The sequence below is a fragment of the Saccostrea cucullata genome, unplaced genomic scaffold, assembly GCF_032062105.1.
Source record: "Saccostrea cucullata isolate Sc308-1 unplaced genomic scaffold, CSIRO_AGI_Scuc_v1 ctg4864, whole genome shotgun sequence".
Taxonomy (NCBI): domain Eukaryota; kingdom Metazoa; phylum Mollusca; class Bivalvia; order Ostreida; family Ostreidae; genus Saccostrea; species Saccostrea cuccullata.
This window is the reverse complement of record NW_026930852.1, coordinates 3008-24813: the sequence shown is the minus strand read 5'-3', so window position 1 is coordinate 24813 and position 21806 is coordinate 3008. Positions and strand designations below refer to the sequence as shown.

The following is a 21806-nucleotide window of genomic DNA, read 5'->3' as shown; positions in this document are numbered from 1 at the left end:
ATATTCTTGTCTCAATCTTTCCATCAAACATTGTAGTTTATTAATTTCATTTTCAATTTTCACTTCCTTGCACTGTAATTGGGTATTTATCTGATTAATATAGCAGGGGTACGTTGTTTACATCGATTTCCCATAGACTTTAGGCCACACCCCCACTTTGCAAGCCCATTTTTTATATGAGCGCATAGATGTTTCAAGTTGTTGTAAATAGGGTCAATGTAAAGAGTTAAACTTGTCATTTTAATTCATGAAAGAAATTGAAACAGTCGTGCGCTCACATGTTATTTTCCAAAAAGGTGCAAATTCACGGGTATCTGTCCCTACAGTAAAGGCATCTTGTTTACAAATTTCAACCCGCCTTTGACCTCATGAATAACAAAGCATTGAACACGTGACTCAAATCTATTCACTTTCGTGCTTTGAGCAGATCAATGCCACATCGTGTCCAGTGTTGCGAGTTGTCGTTCGTCAAATCATTTTCAAATGGGTAATGTACCCTGGGATAATTTTTTTTATACTGGTTTATTTTAGATGTGTTAACATTTTTGATTTACTTGTTATTTAACAAAATTGCAGTTGATTATGTTTGATTTGGTTTCGGTATATATAAATATATTTTGGAGGCTTGTAGAACAAACCTAGCACTTAATGCTTGTATCTCATTAATTCAGAAATTAAAAAAAAATACTGTGAATAAATATATTATAAATTTTCCTTTGTTCCTAAGTATACATTGTATGTAGTCTATGTACATCACATTGAACAATGGGACGCTCAAAAGACCTGTATATCGGACGAAAAGTCACTAGACGAATACATTGCACAGAATGCACCCCTAAAATTGAATAGAAGGATTTCTTCTGACGACACTACAAATGTTATATCATTTTGTATCGGCACAAAATCTAACAACAATTAAAGATTTGAATATAATTATTAGGAACAAAATCGAATGAAAAGGGGCGTAAAAATTATTTGAAATGATAAATTATTTATTTCAGAACAGGACGAGAGTTTGTAAAAATCAAAATGTACACGAGTGAATTTCTACAAATAATAATTCCTAAAAAAAGAAGATCATATCACAGTAACTTGTCTGTGCATGGCATGGATTAATAATGCAATCTGGACTGTACTTGTCTAACTCTGATTTTTTTTTATATTTAGCAGCGATAATATTGACGTTAAACTGACGTTTTTAATTTTTCACTTTCGTGCGATTTTATTCTTTATGCACAAAAAAAAAAAAATCCAACTTTTATACATAATGTTTTATATCATAATTCAACCATTTTTTTTGTAGCACACGAATTTCGCATAGTTATATATGTACATACTATGAAATAATTATTTACGAAACAGTAATAAGCTTTAATGGATCATCTGTAAGCCTTAGTGGCTTAATCACCATCGCTATATAAATAATGTTTTAAAGTATGAAAAAGTGTTTTTTGCGTTATACGCTTTATTCATAAAATCCATTGTTTATTTTTATATATAAATGATTTGACGATTTTCTAATAAATCATTGCAAATGCAACTCGTAAGTTAAGCAGAAAAAACGAAGTTTAGCCTGACAAATTAAAAAAAAGAAGATGCTTATATTTGGTCGGTCTCTAGCAATACGAAAAGAGGGGTTTTAGGTGTCACTTAATTATAAAACTTCGTACACTTCGAACACTCGCTATTGTATTCACACTAATCGCACGCTTGATAGACGCCCCACCTTCTCATTCAAATACTAGTACTGCAATGACCTACATAGCCGTAATGGCGAAGTTTTACAGTGAAATATGCCACTTTCTTTAATCGATATCATGTATATATTGAAATCTTTTTTCTTAAAAAATCCTGAATTAGTATCTACATAGACTATACTTGAAGACTTTAACTATAAGATAACAATGTTGTGATTTAAAACGGTAAAATTCTGAATTTAAAAAGGGGCGAGATTGCAGCGTTAAGAAGATTCATTCTTTAAAAAATAGCTTTGGACCTTGTGTGTTTATGGGGTTATTTTGAAAATAAATATTTGTAAGAAAAAGCTTCATCATCCGACCAGTTTCGAATGGTCATTCCCATGGATTTATGAAATGGCTATAAAACTTGCTTATTAAGTTGCTTATTTCGCAGCATAAGGTATTTTCAGCAAGAATTTCTTTAAAGTTTTTTGGATTTTTGCAATTTAATTTCAGACCATAACTCATTGCCCCGACCGCCCTTTATAAAGTACCACTCCCTTTCGAACACTACTAGATCTGCACATACGTATTTTTGATTTCATGTCACAGAATGACATTTTTTAATCTTCTTAAATAAAAGGCCAAGACAAAATTTGCTGAAAAGCTGAAGAGCCAAGCTTGTTAAAAAGAGAAAATCATGATGATGCATGCACGTCTTTTAACAGCATGAAGTCCGTATAAAGTTGCAGAAACAAGCTAAAATGATTTTATGAAATAATTATTTTTTTAAACTTTATGGTCTGATCAGCAATAATATTGAAATATTGTAGCTGATGTTTAATCTTTCTTCAACAAAACAGCCTTGGCTATATAAATCTAGAGCTGTATATGTTCCATTTTGTTGAGGCTGTTCTTCATAGATTAATCCTAAGCTTTATTTAGGGTACCTGTAAAGTGCGAAACGAAATAGAAACGAAACGAACTTAAACGAAACGAAATCTGCCGAAACGAAACGAAATCTACCGAAACGAAACGAAACCTAACGAAACGAAACGAAATCAAAACGAAACCCGCCGAAACGAAACGAAACAAAACTTTCAGAATGTTTTTATGTGGTATTTTTTTTTACTTTATATGAAATTTATATAGTTGAAGCACAACAGGCAATTGTTTCGCTTCAAGCTCATACATAGGCGTCGGAAGGAAATTGAAAGTGGGGTGTGGGGGGGGGGGGGGGCTTAACCAACAAAAAAGGTTAACCCGAATTGTCAATGCCTATATGATATATATCTTTGCAAAAAAATGGGGGGGGGGGCTAACCCAACCACCCCCACCCCGCTTCCGACGCCTATGTCATATTTTGTTTATATGTTACTGAATAATTTACCTACTTAAAAGTGACATTGTTCGCTTCGAGAGACTTTTTTCTTGTCAGCTAAATCGTTTTAGACGTCTTTGGTCGATCATCTTTATTGCAAACTACTCAGATCATTTCTTCCTCGAAAATTACCTCGATAAATATAGGACCGTATATACGTAGAAAGGATACACAAGATTACGGTTGGAGTTACATGTATAATTGAACGGAAAAACTAGACACCTCGGAATGGAATACTAATTACTCTAAGTCTCTGGTTTATCCCATTTTTTAAAAGACATTCGCAACACAGTGACTTTATTTCGACCCGTACATAAACGAGCCTTTACATGTACATGTAACACATCAATTTTTTATAGATATGTTGTATATAGATAAATAAGGACTGAAAATAAGAGTAAGATATAAAAATTATTGAAATTATACATGCAAAGTACGCTCGTGCATATTTGCAGCTGGCAAACATGTAAATACATCATTAGACAGCAGAGAAGGGAGCATAATCGGTAATCAAATTAAATTTTATATTAACAAGTGCTTGAACTATATAAATTTTATTTGAAGTAAAAAAAAAGAGTCCACATGCAGTTACACATATATAATTATATACATGTACCTTGATTTGAAAAAAAGCCAAACATTTTGATAGTTTTCGTTTCGGCAGGTTTCGTTTTGATTTCGTTTCGTTTCGTGATTTCGTTTCGGTAGGTTTCGTTTCGTTTCGGCAGATTTCGTTTCGTTTCAGTTCGTTTCGTTTCTATTTTGTTTCGCACTCTACAGGTACCCGCTTTATTTACACATATGTTATGTTTCTGAGTTCGAAACTTTATATATTGCTTACTTGAACAATTTTGAGGGCGATATCCAGCTTTTCTACAATCGAAGTTTTCACAGTCACAATCTTTCCTACATCCATCACAAGAGATACATTTTCCATCACTGTCTTGATACGGGCATCCTGGTATTATAACACATTATGAGAAAACATTTTGTTCTGAAGTTTTTATATATAAAATTGGGAATTCTGCAAAGAAGTTGATAAAATATCGACTTATCAACTAAAAGAATAAAACTGACAGCAGATCAATTTTGAGCCTTTAAAATTTTGATCAGGTGTCTTGGGGTAAATGAAAAAAAAGTATCTCGTAATAATCGAAGAAAATCGAAGAAAGATGAGTGTATATACATTTCTAATGAAATACGTTGGTCAATGCTCGTCTTAATGATGTTTTTTAATTGCTAACGATGACATTGTTTTAGTCATAGAAATTATAAAATGATTACTTGGAATGATAATCTTGATATTTATATATTTTCATCATGTTTGTCAAAGCGTAGATTTTTAACTTTTTCATGTGCTCAGAGAGCATGGAAACTTTTGAATGACCATGATTATTTAAACTTTTAATTTGATAACTATCAACGATCCCTTACCATAAACCTGCACTTCACAGATTTCAAGAATTGCTCCATCTTTAAAACTTATATTGGTGTAAATCCATACGTACTGGGCTACTCCTTCACATTTTGCTTTGATGATTGTTGGTGGATTACTTTTTCCATCATCCTCATAGCATATTTTCTGTTGATTCTTTCGAGTTGTATTTGTAAGACGTATATTAAAGCCCTTCATTCTTCTTGTATTAAAATTGGGAACTAGTAAAATGTGTAAAAGCAATAAAATATATTTGACAAGTTTAAGTGATGGTATTATAATACGTCCTATAATATCAAAGTAATGAGAATTTTAAAAAAATTATATTGAGCTGCAGGAAATCTTATGTCTCTAAATATGTACATTTATAAACAAAAACAAATTATACGATGATGTGAAATTACGGACAATGTGCTAATGCTCAGATACATTTAATATAACTTACTTGTATGATCATTTCTATACCACAATTTGACAGAACTAATAATGGATAAAATTCGTAGGTCAACACGAAGCCAAGCCTTTTCCTGTCCTATATCCGTATGCATGCAATTACTATATTGTTTTTGATCAATATTTCCATCCACTGTCTTGTCTGCGTATCCTATATATCCATTGTAATGGTAAACAGAACTGCTCTTTGTTCTGGTATAGCCGGACACCACAAGTTCATCTTCAAAAACACAAAATTCCAATTTTCGTAAATTTAAACTGACTGACGTAAAAAGTAAAAATAAAGACCCAATTTATCTTATTTAAAAGGAAAATATAGTTTTAAATGAAACGTTAAGTAGTTTTAACCGTTTGCCGGAAATGTTCATGAATAACATGTTCTTGAATTTAATGCTTTGATTAAAAAAACTCAGAAACATATACATCAGCCTCCTTTGTAAGCGACAAATATGTGCTAGCAATGAAGACACTTATAAGCATATTTTAATGATAATTAAATCCAATTGATGCAAAATACATGCACATTGGAACGTTCTTGCGTGAAAGAAACTTGAAAGAACTGTTTTATTGGCATTCCACACAAAGCCATCGATTAACCTTAACATATACACCTCAAAGCAAACAATTACACAAAACAAATTAGACTTTAATGTATAATTCCTTTAAAGTAAATTCCCAGATGAGAGTTAAAGGTAGCATATTAAATAATTATATGTCATGTAACCACGATTTTCTTTTCATTATTGGGTTCAGGTCTGAGGTCAGGTTCTTCAAATATCTATTTTGTTACGTTTTAATATACCAAATTATTCAAAATTGCCGTTCTTCATGGATTCAAAACTTACAAAATGTATTGAATTAAAAGAACCCAAAAAAGGCCCTTCCCTAATAATTGTATCTTACGAACGATTCCGCACGATTAACGCACCATTAAATCTGTTACACGAACGATCTTTCACGTTCACGATTTTACACGTTACACGATCTTACACGATTGTTAACGCAAACGCACGTTTCTTCACTCAAAATAGTTCAAAACATTTAGGAATCAATATTTTCGAAACGAAATACGGCTTAATACTTATTTAAGATTTCAAAGAATTATCAATATTATCAGGGACCTATATACTAACGGGATAGGCAACTACCACAAATCTCGCGATATCTCGTAAGTCGCGGGATTTCGTATGTCAACTTTAATTAACTATATTTCTAACGCTATCGCATATTTGAGATCAAATCCTTTAATTATCTGTTAAAAATCATTCAAGATTTGTTTTTATCATGTATTTTACTCCTTATCTAAGTAGTAATTTTGTTTTATGCAAAATCAGCACATGCCCCGATCGGCCATATTTCCGAGAAATTACCGATTTCGGTCTTTGTTTTCTTTATATTTAAATCATTTAAAATTTATTAATAAATCAATTCCAATACATAAAAGGAATAAATGATAATAATCAGAAAACACTCTGTTTACTGGGAATAAATTCTTAATACTCCGATCAAAGAAAACGGATTTTGTTCGTTTTATTAGACGATGTACATGTATGTGGCTCGTATAATTTGATTAAATTGGGTATCATGATATGCAGAAAGGGGGATACGACTGAACAATATGACAGCATGAAATGACTTAAATTATAATTACAAATTTAATCGTTATGTTTCCATTGATTCAATGTCTGATAAACTTGCCAATTATTAAACTTTTTTATTTGTAGAAATTTAAAATTAATTAATTACAAATAAGCTCAAGAGATAAACACAGATAATCAAAACTCCCGAAAATCATGCCGTGTCGATGTATATTTGTCGACTAGCTAGTTATGTAAGCATTGAGAAATGATTATTTCTTTGTAAAAAAAAATATTTTCAGTGAATTGATTTCAAGATAATCTTGACCACAATAAGAAGTAAATATTAATTAAAATCAGATTTTTCAAAAAGGCGTTAGAGATCTAAGTACGGTTTATCACAATATTGATCGCGCTATTTGACGAGAACTTAATATTGTACGACTTACTATATTGTTGTTTACGGGCGATAATTAGTTCGTTCTGCATTCTATTATGTAAATTGCGCTTTTTCATTTTATTTGGATTTTAATTAATAAATTAAGAAAAACAAACAAGGGACATGCTTATTTTTTTAAATAACATTCCGATAAAAACTTACAAAACGAAATTTACACGATTCTAAACGCACGCGATTGAGTCTGATACACGAACGATCTCGCACGTTACACGAACGATTACTCACGATACACAAACGATTCTACACGATTGGTTTGTCAACAATAACGTTCCAGCCACTGTACATGTGTGGCTGCCCTTGCTTTTTATCAATCAATATAATAATCAACATTCTTTTTGGATTCTTTGCTAGAGATAATTTTTTATGCGTTTAAGGTCAGACGAGACGTTCCTCAAAATCTGTTTTGTATTTTTTTCATAAGGTATGAAAAATATTCAAAATTTTAATAACATTCTCATTTCTAAACCATTTTTGTAATGTATGACAAATATTCAAAGTTTTAATAACATTCTAATTTCTAAACCAGTTTCTAAACGTTTTTAAAAAATCCAAACCCTTAAACATTTGAAATTATTTTTTTCAAGGGAAAAATTACCCCCTGGTATCTTGCAGAAATGCCTGGAAAGGTACCTCGATTTTTTGTGAGTAAACGTGTTTAAGTAGCAATACTTCAATGACAAACTCATAGAAAAAATATCAATTATTAAGGAATGTCTCGTCTGTCCTAATCCATCAAAGTATTATACTGTAAAAGTGGTTATTTACACTGGTTGTTAAGTACGCGTTTGTGACTGTCAAACATTACGCGTGGGTATAATATACGCGGTCGAACGAGTTACCGAAAAAAATTAACGCGGTCATCGATATCGTAACTAACATAGGGTTGTTCTCCTTTGAAAATTATAAGACAAACAAACTAAACAATAAAGATTTATACTGTTTATACTTTTGTTTGTATTGGTAAATATAACGTCGATGTATACAGTCAAATGCGGTGAAGTGTGAACAACTGGTGTGCGCTTTATTGTAGTTATTAACGCAAGCTCAAACTTCAAAGTGAAATCTACTTACCTGTATCTGCGTGTCGAGTTTTTACAATTAATTTAATAGGTTGGATTATAGTGACTGTTTATTTAACATTTTGGACTAACCATTTGAAATTAAGAAAGCTATAAACGAATATACAAAGGAAATGAATATGAGTATCGATGTTTTGAAGCTTTAATTGTGTGACGTTGCTTTAAAATATTTAATATGAAGATGCGTTTTTCATCACACAAGTAACATAATAAACACGTACATTTTCATCACAGTTTGTGATATATTAATCTATTCACGTGCGTCCAATACCACGATAAATAGACGACTGGTTCAACCCGTCTAACACTATAAGTAATAATCTAGAATTATTCCAAAGGTTTGAAATGTTGTGACCATACGCGCGGGGGTATTTTACGCGGTTTTTAGCTTACCGCGTAAGTAGTATAAATTTCTCCCACGCGTGAATAACCACTTTTACAGTAATTTCAAATATTACTTTCAGTGCAGTTGTGAATTGTCCATCCGTTTTCACATCCTCCTTGACAAAACCCGTTGGCTTTATTACATGACTGTCCTTTTGCACACTTGTCACTACAGTTGGACTGACAGTACAACCCAAAGGTACCGTTTTCACATTCTGTAATTATATATATATATATATATACATACATATATATATATATATATATATATATATATATATATATATATATATATATAAATAAAGCACAAATTACAACAACTCTTAAACTAATATAACTGCCCTAAGTGAAGGAATATTAATATAGAAAGCACAGAGAAATTCACTTTTACAAGGATACTCACTTCCGCCCCAGGCCGGGGTTGAACTCGCGACCTACGGAATCAGTCTCCTAGCAGTATAGGAACAGCGCGTTAGACCGCTCGGCTATCTAGGCAAGTTAAAAAACTTGCTTTCGATGCCGATGGAATTCTCACAACGCTGCCCTACACTACACGGTCATTGAGAATGGAAGTGAGATACAGTTATTTGGACATTAGTTTTTAGAGGATTGTTACCAATACATGTTGTGATGAAATTAATTTTATTTATAAAGCACAAATTACAACAACTCTTAAACTAATATAACTGCCCTAAGTGAAGGAATATTAATATAGAAAGCACAGAGAAATTCACTTTTACAAGGATACTCACTTCCGCCCCAGCCCGGGGTTGAACTCGCGACCTACGGAATCTGTCTCTTAGCAGTATAGGAACAGCGCGTTAGACCGCTCGGCTATCTAGGCAAGTTAAAAATATATTGCCCTTACTTTAACTTTGCCTCATTAGGATATTTCAAAACTGTAAGCGATACCTTGGTCGCATCTCAGGTCATTTGCATGCTTCCAACCTGGTTCACAATGTCCACCAGGACAGGACCCATTGTCCTGATCACAAACTGCATTTTTAGCACAATGTCCACACCCTATAAATATTTTTCAATACATTGTTTATTATAGATAAAAAATATATTGAAACTTTTTTCTGCTGTTGATTAATGTTATTTTACTTGTTTTGTGTAAGTAATTGGTAACCTGCCATTAAAAATCTTCCTTTACGATGATTGCAAGAAAATAAAAATTTTAATTTCCATATGACGGTTGCAAAGCAAGCAGTAATACGTTTTCAAATACATATTTCAGAGTAAATTCCGAATTTAGGCTTTTCGCCTCAATGTAGCCCGCTTTCGCAAAAGATGTTGGACATTATATTTCATTCGTCTCTCCTTCTGTAAGTATGTCACAAGAACTTAAACATTGGTATTAGCATTTGAATGAGAAGAGATATGAAATTCATATATCAAAGGTGATAAAACCAGTATATGATTTTTGACGATGTGACCTTGAAAATTGACCAATTTTTTAAAAAAAAATTGTTAAAAAACTTTAAATTGGGTATATCTTTTAAAAGAAAAAAAAGGTAATAGTTTTATACGTGCATTATCTTTGACAAGATCTATCTAAATACACTATGACTTTTGACATCTTCATGTTGAATTTCGACTTGCATTTAAAAAATTTTAACATTAGATTAAAGTGGCATCTTGTTTTGTTAGAGAAAATGTTTGGCTTTCCATTATAATTGTGTTTAACTTTTGGCACGAATTTTCTTTAACTCTGAATCTAAACCATGGCCTTGAAGTTTGAACTACTTTGCCAAAAAAGTTATCATTCCTTATAACTTTTGATAGGATCCAAAAGATATATGCTTTTCATATTTCACATGTAACAAGTTTGTGAGCATGCTATAATTTTTAACACCTTGATTTTTTGTACAGGGTTAATTTTGAAAAAAAAATGTAAATTAATCAATCAATTCCTTTTCTTCAGAATTTTTAGTAGCTCCTGTTATAGAAATGATGAACTTTCCTTCAAATTCACTCTTTCCTGTGACACATTGTTGAAAGTTTTGTCAAAATAAGTCAACGGATTCTCAGCAATTGGGCAATCTCATGTTGGGATCAGGTGAGATTAAAATGATAAGGAGGCACTTGAATCAATAATAATGCAGACAATTTACTTCAGGAGACATTAGTAAACTGTAGGAAAAATTCTAAGTTAAGATTATATTTATTTACAACTTTATTTGATTCCATTTAAAAAATGCCTTATTCTGTTTTGGTAACCGTAGCATAAATTTTTAAATAAAACATTGACCTGGTTTGCAAGAGTTTTTTCGATTAAAAAACTGTTCTTTTAATTTCCAAGTAAAATACATATATTAATAAAAATATGACCTGCAATCATGTGAAAATATTCAGATAAAAAAATAGCAGGAAAGCTATGGGAACTGGCTCACACTTGGTGTTAACCTGGGATAGACTAGCTCGACAATCGACAATCATAAAGCAGACGTAGACCTATATGTAAGTTAATTTTAATTTCTACTATAAGGTAAAACATTTTTATCAATTAATATTTAGCAAAACAAAAAGAAAATAAGTAGAATTATTGTTCTTAAAGAATTAGAGGTCTTCCCACCTTCTTTCCTTTAAAAAAATGTTTTATAGTTTACTCTTTAAGATTATTTTTCATGCAAAAAGTATCAAGAAATAGCCTTTAAAACATTTTTAAAATGGACTATGACCTTTACTAAATATTGAAGGTCATATTTTGAAGGGTCATATTGCAATTAACTCAATGCTTCTACGTATTTTAAATTATAACATTTTAATAGTAACAGGCGATAACTAACAAAAGGGGTCATCAGATGCTTTCGCTCTGAAAAGGTGAAAGCTGTGCTGAAGATTCTGAAGACATTGATGGAGTTTTTGCGTCTCTATGGTAAACAGTTCCGGAGGAGTACGATACCAATTTGTTTTGCACGAGAAACAATTAACCTTCAAGGGAATTACATGTAAGCAATAATGAACTCGTTGATATAGTTTTAAGAGGAGGTATTGTTAATGAGATATAAAAAGAGCTAAATTTCCCATATTCCGAACTACCTTTACTTTTGAACAAGATGACTTACCATGAGTTTGCTTCTCTTAAGGAGAAGATTTTTCATATACATGTATATTCCTATGTAATAATATAGCCTATTGTGGGCTCGTCGTATATCAAAAAGTGATTATTGGGGGAAAAAACTTCTTTATACACTACATTACGAAACTTCCAACTTATAAACATGACTTTACATGACTTTTTTGATTGATTGATTGATTGTATATTGTTTAACGTCCCTCTTGAGAATTTTTCACTCATATGGAGACGTCACCGATGCCGGTGAAGGGCTTCAAATTTAGACCTATACTCGGCACTCAGGGCCATTGAGCAGTGAGGGTTATTTATCGTGCCAACGCCTACCGTGACACGGGACCTACGTTTTTAAGGTCATATCCGAAAGACCAGTGACTTTCACTTCTAGTGCCGAGCGCTTGGCGAAGGAACAGTCACTACCTATGTTTACGTCTTAGGTATGACGCGGCGCCGCGATCGAGAATCGAACCCGGGCCTCCCGATCACGAAGCGAACGCTCTACCACTAGGCTACTGTGACCGGTCATGACTTTCTTGAAAAGATTGGTAAACATATTTCCAAATATTCCTATGTATAATTCTTTCCCCTGGTGCGGGCAATTCTACTGGTGTTGTTATGATATGAACGAATTTTAATGTACACTACATGTTCAAACGGCTGCTTCAGCTGTGACCTTCCCATGACCGGGGTTCTGATTTGACCATGACCTACACTATCAAAGGAAGCATTCACATCGGAATCAATTTTTTTTCTGACCGACTGCTTCCCGAATAAAGGTTTTTTAATTCATTTCATTTTAATTCATTTTTCTTTAATCATAATAAGGATGTTTTGTAGCAAGCATGATTAAAATTGACCAACGCTCTTGAGAAGAAAAAAAAAATAATGAAATGTTTTCGCTGACGCCGTATACAACAAACGACAACAAATATTTTTTTAACCGATAAGCTCACTTGGGCCTTTGACTTAGTTGAATAAAAAACATGTTGTTAGACACTTCAAGAATTTTCAAAATGTACTTGTTCGTATATCTATAAAACATTGACTCATCTCTTGAGCTAAACATTGAAATAAAGGCTTTTTTCAGCTAATTTTCTTATATTATAACTTTTACTCACTATCTTATGCATACACCGTTTTAATTATATATCAAAAGACATACCGTATATCTTCACCTCGCAGATCTCAAGAATAACACCCCCATCATTGTTCTTATTAGTGTATATCTTTACATATTGAGCTGACCTCGAACAATTTACTTCAAGCACTGTTTCAAGATGAATGTTGCCGGGATCCTGATAACATGTGTCATTTACATCAAAATCGGAGTTATTAGACACAAGTATAGAAAATCCTCTCAGCCTTTTAGTAGTACCTACACCACCTAAAAATATCAGCATAAGTGTTATTAACTTTTATTTGTATGTTTCAAATTTCTTTTAAATATGGGTACATCCCACTAATTATTTTTAGAATCGGTAGGAGAAGAAAGTAGTGCAGAAAAAATTACAAGTTCCTTAATTTGCAGACTTGCATAAAAAAAAAATGGGCAGATGTACTTAACTGAGCCTCACACTTGTTGATAAGGATTATTTTTCCTACCAAAAAAGCTTGGAAAATGTAATTTATCAAGAAGATCAGCCGAATTATTTTGTGTATTATAACGCCAGTAAAAATTCTGAAATTCCCCTACTTTCACTTTCATTTTTAGAGGTTCCCGCAGACAGACGCATTTTGCCGGAAAGCAAATCTGACATGCCACCTCGAGACCCTAACCAAGGAAGGACAAGTTGATGTGCTTTGATTTGAGGGGTCACTCACTACTGAACGAAAATTAAGGACATCGCTATGAGAAGAAACGTTAACATTGTCGCCTATGGGAAAACAATTAGTGGACTGTACCCATATATAAACGTCATTTGAAATTCATGGAATTGGATACATGACTTAAAAAAAAATATATGCAACCTTTCATACGTATAATACATGTATAAGGGAATTTTATTTGTAGAAAAAAAGTTTTTATGACATTCAATTATTGCTTTGTCACATTCCTTTTTATTGGTTTCAATTGTGTAAAAACTTACGGTCGTTTCTGTACCATATTTTAATACTTTTCACATTGAAGACGCTACCAAGATCAATCTTTAACCAGGCCTCTGACTGGCTCAGGGCTGTGTGCATGCAGTTTTTATAATCCTGAGCCGTATTTCCATCAATTGTTTTGTTTGCGTCTCCAGAATATAATCCCTGGGAATATATTGAACTGCTTTCTACTTTCGTTTTGGAAGTAATTATTAAAGTCCCTTTGTAAAAAAAATAAGAATAAATAATACATGTCAAACATATTTAACACAAGAAGATAAATTATAATTAAAATGCATGTAAGTGTTTTGTATCATTTGAAAAAATCTCATCAAGAAATCCGTCAACCTAGGCACAGTCGAGCGTAAAAGTGGTTTTCGAGAAGTGAAAAGAATTCTCACAGTTAAACAATAACTATATCGTTTTCGGTGACTTTTTATAGAAAATGTTGCCTTAACTGTAATGCGTATTTTCGTAATTTTCATTGGCTGAAAGGACGTCACATGATATTCCTCCTTTTGCGATAGCGACGTGAAAGCGCGTCGGCGGAAAATGATATCGCACGACACACCGTTCGGATGCACTGAAGATACGTAGAACTTAACGTCATAATATAACGCCTTGTACACACGGAGAGTTTAATTCGAATTAAACGTAAAGTTACTGCGAATTAGCTTTGCTTAGCGTTCACACGGAGAATTTAATGCGAATTTGTTTAATTCGAAATAGTTTACTGCGCATTAGATTACTTCGCATTAGCTCCGTGTGAACGCTAAGCGAAGCTATTTCGAATTAAATTTTGAGGCATGCATAATGGCAAAAATATGTCAAATGCCACAAGTCCGTTGTCAGCTTGAAGTATTTGTGCTATTTTTGAGAGAAAACCTAAGGTAAATTGTGTTAATCACAAAAATGTGTGTACAGACACTGTAACATTATGTCAAATGCATCTGCTCCTGCATAAGGTGGCGTGATTTGCAAATGACGTCATAATAGCCTTATTGACGCCTGGCCTTAGAAGTAGAATTTTAATTCGCATTAGTTAACTTCGCATTAGCTGTCGTGTGAACGCAATTTTATTCGCATTATTTTGATTCGCATTAGTTTCAGGGATGGGGTAATCGTAATCAGTAATCGTAATCAGCTGTAATCGATTACAGTTTGCCAAGTAATCATGAGTAATCAGTAATCACCCATTTTTCTGATTACAAGTTATCGTAATTTAATCGATTACTCTGAAAAAAGTCCTGTAATCATGATTACTTTTTGATTACTTTATGATTACAATTATTAAAACAAAGTTCATGAAATAATGATTTTTGATGATATTCAGTGAGCAAAAGTTATTATAAAATTATAAGCTATTTTTAGTTAGGTGTCTTCTTCTAATGCTTCCAGAAATGCTTCTAATCAGGTCCACTGTCCAGACAATGAGTAAATTCTATCAGTTCCTAGCTTTATTCAGTAGTAATTTCAAAATACTTATCCTATATTTTGACTTGATATATATAATTAAACTGGAAGAAAATTACTTCAGGATCATTTTAAAGTTTATTTTTGGTTTCAATTAATTAACAATTGTGTGAAATGCAACATTTTGTTTTCTCTATAAAAATATTTTTTTAATAAACATGTTTTTATATCAAATATTCCTTTATTGTATTCTAAAAATCACTTTGTTTGATTTTCTGTGTACTTAAAAAGATATGTGAATTAATTAGCAATAAAACACTGGTATACTAAAGTTGGGTCAGCTTGGGTTATAACAATTATTGAACTATCCATGCTTGCCCAGTCAAAGTGTTAATTCTTGTTAAAACATCTAGTAATTGGCAGCTTAATTGAAAAGCTCACCACTCATCAAGAAGGTCAATTACCAGGGTACTTGTGTAACAGTTCTCTATTGAATCCATTTATGCATAACTATAATTATGTTCAGTTTGATAAATAAATTCTTTTTATTTCTATCTAAAAAATAACACAGATATTTACTTGTACTTAAGATAGAAAACATGAACTTGATAAATCTTATGCATCTATCTTAAGAAATGTACCACCAAACTTTTATGGATTCTACCTTATTATACCTAAAATATAAATAATACTTAAAAAGAGAAGATTGAATTTAAAAAAATCCTGTTGTTCTTGAACATTAAACAAAACAAAACTTAATGTAATCTAAAGTAATCATAAGTAATCATGATTACATGAATGAAAAGTAATCAGATGTAATTGATTACTTTAAAAAATGTCTGTAATCAGCTTGTAATCGATTACTTTTAAAATCCAAAGTAATTGTAATTTAATCGATTACTTTTGAAAGTAATCGACCCCATCCCTGATTAGTTTACTTCGCATTAATTTACTACGAATTAAACTCGTCGTGTGAACAGGGCATAAGAAGCGTGTGTTTAACCATGGTGACGTAATGACAGCCAAGTCCGTTTAGTTAGGACTGTGTAAGTGCATTCACTTTGAGTGATTGTATAATGTGACTAGTATGGACTTCAGTGAACGGTCAATATGTGGTTATAAGGACTCATGGCAATTGATATTGACCGAAGACACAAAAAATGATAGTGACCTCGCAGGCTCGGTCGCTATCACTTTACATGTATCGACCTACACTCAAGTCCATAATTGTATCATAAACTGTGCGTGTTTAAAAAAAATCCAAATTTTTTATTTATCAAAGATAATGGTTTTTAAAGAAATTAGTTTAAAAATTGTCACAAAAAGAAAAAAAAATAAAAATAAGAAATTTTAAGATTGAATAATTATTTTATCCAAAAAGACATCCTAGTTTAATAAACTATATTATAGATGAAGCCAGTATTAGAACAACAAGCATAATGTCATTTATTTAGAAATTGATGAAATGTATGATGAAATATGAACATAGAGCTTTTTTTTTACAAGTTATAAAATGAGTTCTAATTTATTTTCTCACCTAAATCATGTGTTTCATAGAAATAGGTATATGTGCTTGATTATTGTTGTAGACGTGCATTGACCTGATCATCAGTTTTACGTTCAACCTTAATGGTTCAAATTAATTTTTGAAAAGCATATAAAAACTCAAAAATTAGACTAGTTTAATCTGAGTGATTATAAAAAGTCGAACTAGATATTCAGCGGCCATCTTTCGTATTGAGTAAATAGTTTACATACTGCTTTAATCGTTATTATAAGAAATGGATTGTTGATGCTAACATGGTAATTCTGAATTAAAGAACTTGAATTGATCTAAGACTGCTTCAATCATATATGACCGCGCTGTGCAAGGATTTTAAAAAAAATGTCATATCTTACTTTATCGGTACCGTTCACTCACACTCACTCACACACGTCTCCGTATGCCGGCGAAGGGCTTCAAACTTTGACCTTTACTTTGCACTCAGAGCCATTGAGCGGCGAGGGATATTTATCGTGCCAACGCCTGCCGCTGACACGGGGCCTCGGTTTTTAAGGTCTCACCCGAAGGACCCGCAACTTTGACTTCAAGTGCCGAGCGCATGGCGAAGGAACAGTTGCTACCCATATTTTATCGACTTAAGTCAGTCGCTGACGAGATTCGAACTCACAACCTCCCGATCACGAAGCGAGCGCTCTACCGACTGAGCTATCGTGAATGGTCCGCTTTTCAGGAAGAGAAGAAATAAACAGATCTACAGGGAGAATAACACACCAAAAGAAATCAAAAACGAAAACAGAAATTTTAAGATGAATTATTTAAATCTACATGTTATCTTTTATATCTTTCCACCTTAAAATTATCTTTAAAAAAATGTGGATATTTACGTTCTCTTCTTCAAATGTTCTTGGACGAAAATAATTTTTATTAAAAGTCAATCTAAAGTCACTGTACTGATAAGCAGAAGCCCTGGGTTCAATCTTTAGCAGAGGCAATAAAATGTCTCTTTTACATTTAGATTATATTTTATTTCTTATTTAAAATATGACCTTTACTGCATTGGCAGCAGGGAGGGAAAAATGTATAATTAAGCATTCAAGGTGTTTTAATTAATAGATATAAACAAGGAGCTTGAGCACATAGGAGCCTGGAAATATTCCAATCTACTCATTTGTTAAATAGACACATATTGTGTGCAATAACTGAGGTAATGCAACAAATTGGTTTTTCTCAGTCTAACTAGAGGTTCAGTGAGCAATGAGCTCACTAGATGATACCCACGACTCCCATGATGTCCATGTTTTGCTATTAATTGTTGTACGGTAAAGTGTAAAGAGGAATAACTCGTGGTACAACTGTATCAAATGTTATTCAGAAACCGCTGTGTGTGAGCTAAGAATAGAATGACAATGTCTATGTTTTGCTATGGGAAACCTAAAATACGTGTCGGATCAAAAAGTAAGAGGTCACAATGGTATTATGTAATAAAGATTCTGTGAAAGATTCATTAAATTTTACTCAGGGGTATAGGAGGAGTCGCGGATAAAAGATGGGTACCCCAAAGCGTAACAGACAGACGGACGGACGTACAGCTAGACAGACGTACAGACGGACAGAAGGACGGACAGACATACCGATTACAGTATCCCCTCCCACTTTTCAAGCTGGGGTATAAAAACCTTTATCAAAAGACCCCAAATGAAAAACTCATGTAAAGGAATCATACATTTAGGTCATGGAGATTGTAGCACTGTTGCGCTACATCGGCATGAATGCAAAAATGTTAAACAAATATGCTGAAAACATGCATTGTCAAACTTCTTCATAAATTCTATCAATGTAATAGCTTTCATTTTATTATTTCTTTTATTTTTTTTATTTGTTGCTCAGAATTTGATCTTATCATTAAAGCGATTTAGGCGATAAAGGCGATTGAAGCACTGTTTTCAAGAAATGTGTAATCATAAAAAAACAAAACAAAATTTTTCAGAATTACATGTAACGAATATGCTGTCGTTAAATGTGCCTTACGTATTTTTCTAAGAGTCCTTTGCGTACTGAACAAATGGGCTATTGAAATGCTCAAGCAATGAAAAAAAAAACATTTCAATGTTAAATATATTATAAAGTCTTTATCCAGAATACATTGTATAAACTCTCACTCACTTATTAGTCTTTTTGTTGAAGTTTGTGTGTCATTTTAGAAGTAAATATATAATTTCTTAAATGTAGTGCATATTTCATCTTTCAGTTTCCTCTTTCCTTTTACATATGCACGATAATCTATTTACTAAAAGATGCATTTCATTGTAAATGAATTTAGATTTTCACATAAGTATATTAAAACGGTGGCTTCATAACTTCGATATACGTGAAATTACGTGAATTCTGCCTAAAACAGTTTTAAATTGTAACAGGTTTTCGCAAAATATCAAATACCATATACGCACTACACTTACAAAGAAAAAAATAATCATGAGACCAGAGGGAGATAGACATTCGGTTGTTACATAAATAAAGTACGAAAGTTATTGCATTAATTACATTAAGAGGTTAGATCCAAAAGAACTATCAAAACTCTTTATAAATCAACATTTTTCACTTCTCTGCTTGTTTTGAGTTTTATCCATATATTTCATTAAGATATATACAATACTTTTAAAATATCAAAAAACACAACTTTGCGTCCCACCTATGGCAGAAAGGAAAGAAGGTACTCAGGCCGTCTCTTTGACACACCCTTGAAACTGATTTTATTGATTTATATATAAATAAATTATCCATTATATATCAGGATTAGTATATTTAAATCTATTTTATGAAGAATCAAATTTCCTAACATAAACAAACTTAAACTGGTATGACTATATATTTGGGAAGTTGACGAGGAGAAAAACGAATCCAAAGTCATTATGTTTGTCTTTTTTTTTTTTTTTTTTACATTTTCTATGTAGTCTAAAATCAGTAAACCGTCCAAATATTGAAGAAAAAATTAGTTTACTCATTCGACAGTGCAGATCAGAATTAAAGTTTGCTTACATAAATTCATTAACATGTTCTATGTAAATAGCGTATGTAATGAGAGGTTTTCTCCATGTTCGTGACGCATTAATTGTTTCAGTGAAGGAAGGAAGATGTTTAAATATGATGTTTGTTATGTTGTCCAGTGAAATCAAGCTAGGGAGGAGATGTACCTTTTGTTCAGCGATTTGATATAAAGATTTCTATCGTACAGTAAGAAAAATGATGAATATCTCAACAATTATTTAATAATTTGATACCTAATTTATCCTTTACTTTAGACTTTAAACATATCAGATATGATATATAAAGGAAGCAACCGTACTTTATTCACATTGAATAAACGACGCTCCTTAGACAGAGGGCTCGGGTTATGAATATAAAGTATGAATATCCGACCATGCTATAGCCGAATGTGGCCATTTCAGACCAGTAGACTTTGTAAATAAAAAATATGGTAGGAAATATTACAGGCGGAAAATGTTTTGGCGACGGTTATTTATGTGCATGACCACTAGATTTTTTTAAAATGCCACTTACCAGCTTACTTAAAAATCATACACGTTTCTGGAAACTTGACTTAAATAAACGATCATAGACCGTCTTAAATCATTACAAATTACAGTAGTATGGATGCACATTTCATGTATGGATGAGTAGCTTTCTGTTAAATCCATAATTACGTAGAAAGTGTTCGGGAAGTATCTTTTTTTAATGCAAATGAAGATAAGAATTTATCAAATAGACTATAATATGCAAACTGAATACAATTTTCAGTCTGTTATGTATTTATTACATGTATGTGTATTTTTTTAGGATTACAGATAAGTAAAAATGTAATTAAAAACATAACTGTACGGAGATCTTTAAAATTGCTTTTTCAAATGAGCTAAAAAATGTCCACCTTTAATTGTTTCTAATCTCTCACACATATCAATACTTATAATATAAAAAAAACATTGTTACATTTGAAATTAAATTACACAAAGAGAACAGGAAGAGTATTTATAGGAACAACAGGCATCAAAATTTTGTCATAAATTAAGTGACATTTTTATTTTTTTTTTAATTGTTCAATAGTCATCCTTATCTTGAATTACTATATTTTTAAAATGCAAATATCTGCAAATATAAGTTCCTGTATGCAAGACAGTGTATTAAAACTGTTGTTAATTCTATTATTTTCTATAACTGCAGTAATATGCATGTGAAAAAATGAGATGCAATACTAATTGTATTTTAGCATCTGGACCAGTCTCCCTACGGAAAAGGAATATACACGAAGTGTAGTCTTTTATCGCAAGACATACATGTAAAAATGGTGGATTTTATATAGCAATAGAATATATATATAGATCAACTTTATAAGACACGAAAGTATAAACTATAAATCTGTTTGTAAACAGCACATTTAACTTACTGGCTGCGTCTCCCTATGATTGGAAAATTCTCGAGAGGGGCATTAAACAATATACACTAAAAAATTTGTAGCTCAAACAAATTATTACTACTGTTATTTGTTTGGGCATTTTTTAACTTTTTGTCCATTATTTCATTTACTTAAAAGTAATTTTCTTTTCTTTAATGCACATTTCTTGTGTTAATTACACACTTAGTCCAATACTAAATTGTAGTTTTATGAAACTTTAGTTGAACTATAGTTATTAATACCTACCATAGCAGACAACATGATTCAGATTATTAATCCAAACGTATAGCAGTATTGAAAAACACATGAAAAATTCCATTCTTGATCACCATGAAAATGGTACCGTAAAGAAAATAAACTTTAAATACTATCACGTACTAATTAGCTCTACCATAATCTCCTGACACGTGTGAGTGTGAGAGTTTTTTTTAACTTCCCTGTCAAAGTTAAAACCAAGACAATATTACCTACCATCTGACAATATACTTCCCTTTTCAGCTCTAAAAATAACATTTTTTTTACTAATTAAACTGAAATACATAATACATTTTATTTTTCCAAATCACAAAACTTTAACAGATGATAATTTCTTTGTCTTTGCTGTTCCAAATAAAATGTTTCATTTGATGCAGGCTGTTATATATTCACATTGAAAGGATGTGTTATATTTGTTCATTTATATAAAGTAATAGTCGGCCCATTAAAACATAACATTTGAAAAGCTTAGTTATATCATAATAAGCACTGTCATCATCACTCCAAATCTTAAATTGAACTAGGAAGTGGACATTCAACATTTGACCTCAATAAAATAATTATATATATATTTA

General features: G+C 31.9%; 1 protein-coding gene across 1 annotated transcript in view; it reads right to left on the bottom strand.

The window, feature by feature from the left end:
- LOC134230324 (multiple epidermal growth factor-like domains protein 6) overlaps positions 1-21414 on the bottom strand; it is a 39255-nt gene extending 17841 nt beyond the window's left edge. The window contains exons 1-8 of the mRNA XM_062712091.1: positions 21223-21414; positions 13615-13833; positions 12690-12911; positions 9361-9471; positions 8523-8663; positions 4941-5168; positions 4495-4716; positions 3902-4018 (exon numbers count right to left, since the gene is read on the bottom strand). Coding sequence (XP_062568075.1) covers positions 3902-4018; positions 4495-4716; positions 4941-5168; positions 8523-8663; positions 9361-9471; positions 12690-12911; positions 13615-13833; positions 21223-21295 — 1333 coding nt within the window. The 5' untranslated portion in view covers positions 21296-21414. The remainder of the gene's footprint in view (positions 1-3901; positions 4019-4494; positions 4717-4940; positions 5169-8522; positions 8664-9360; positions 9472-12689; positions 12912-13614; positions 13834-21222) is intronic.
- Between the last annotated feature and the right edge of the window lie 392 nt (positions 21415-21806).